The 904-nt window shown below is 49.8% G+C and overlaps 1 protein-coding gene across 1 annotated transcript in view; it reads left to right on the top strand.

Annotated features, from left to right (window-relative positions):
* fbn1 (fibrillin 1) overlaps positions 1 to 904 on the top strand; it is a gene marked incomplete at its 3' end in the record, with an annotated part of 66,999 nt that overhangs the window by 14,494 nt on the left and 51,601 nt on the right. The window contains exon 8 of the mRNA XM_016477119.1: positions 530 to 730. Coding sequence (XP_016332605.1) covers positions 530 to 730 — 201 coding nt within the window. The remainder of the gene's footprint in view (positions 1 to 529; positions 731 to 904) is intronic.

Raw genomic sequence — 904 nt, 5'->3', positions numbered from 1 at the left:
TGTGTGTGTGTGAGTGTGTGTGTGAGTGTGTGTGTGAGTGTGTGTGTGAGTGTGAGTGTGTGTGTGAGTGTTTGTGTGAGTGTGAGTGTGTGTGTGAGTGCGAGTGCGTGCGTGTGCGTGTGAGTGCGTGTGTGCGTGCGTGCGTGTGTGTATGAGTGAGTGTGTGTGTGAGTGTGTGTGTGAGTGTGAGTGTGTGCGTGTGTGTGCGTGAGTGTGTGTGAGTGATTGATTCAACTAAAACGCTTCCGAAGAAACATTCCATGAACGATGTATAAATGTTTTCCTGCTAATGTGTTGAGAACATTATTAAAGCTGTTATGTTATCGATACTGGAAGAATGTTAGCTCATAATGTGGAGAGAATCTTTCTGAGAATGTTCTCTGTTAGCTGAGTGTGATGGTGCGCTCCGTGTCGTTCTGCACAGTTTCCCTGATGTTCTGCCGTCAGTGTGAACTCACTCTGAACTTCTGAAATGTCACGCAAACTGAGTGTTGCATTAGTGTGTTAAACATGTTCTGTGTGTCTCCAGATTACAGGACGGGGCCGTGTTTCGCGTCGGTCAGTAACCAGATGTGTCAGGGTCAGCTGACGGGAATCGTCTGCACCAAGACACTGTGCTGTGCGACGGTGGGGCGGGCCTGGGGTCATCCGTGTGAGCAGTGTCCCGTGCAACCGCACCCCTGCCGCCGCGGCTTCATTCCCAACCACCGCTCCTTACTCTGTGTATGTGGTAAGTGAACTTTCATGTACTGTAATGCAACAGGCTACCGCTAGCAAGCGGCTAACCTTTTGGTGGCTCTGTATAATGCGTTATTTGTTTCACGCTTCGGGCACACCCCTAACACTCATACACACACACACACACACTCTCACACACACACTCACACACACACTCACACACACA

This window comes from Sinocyclocheilus anshuiensis, unplaced genomic scaffold, assembly GCF_001515605.1.
Source record: "Sinocyclocheilus anshuiensis isolate Anshui unplaced genomic scaffold, SAMN03320099.WGS_v1.1 scaffold1182, whole genome shotgun sequence".
Taxonomy (NCBI): Eukaryota; Metazoa; Chordata; class Actinopteri; order Cypriniformes; family Cyprinidae; genus Sinocyclocheilus; species Sinocyclocheilus anshuiensis.
The sequence above is the reverse complement of the archived record's forward strand: the minus strand, read 5'-3'. Positions and strand labels throughout refer to the sequence as shown.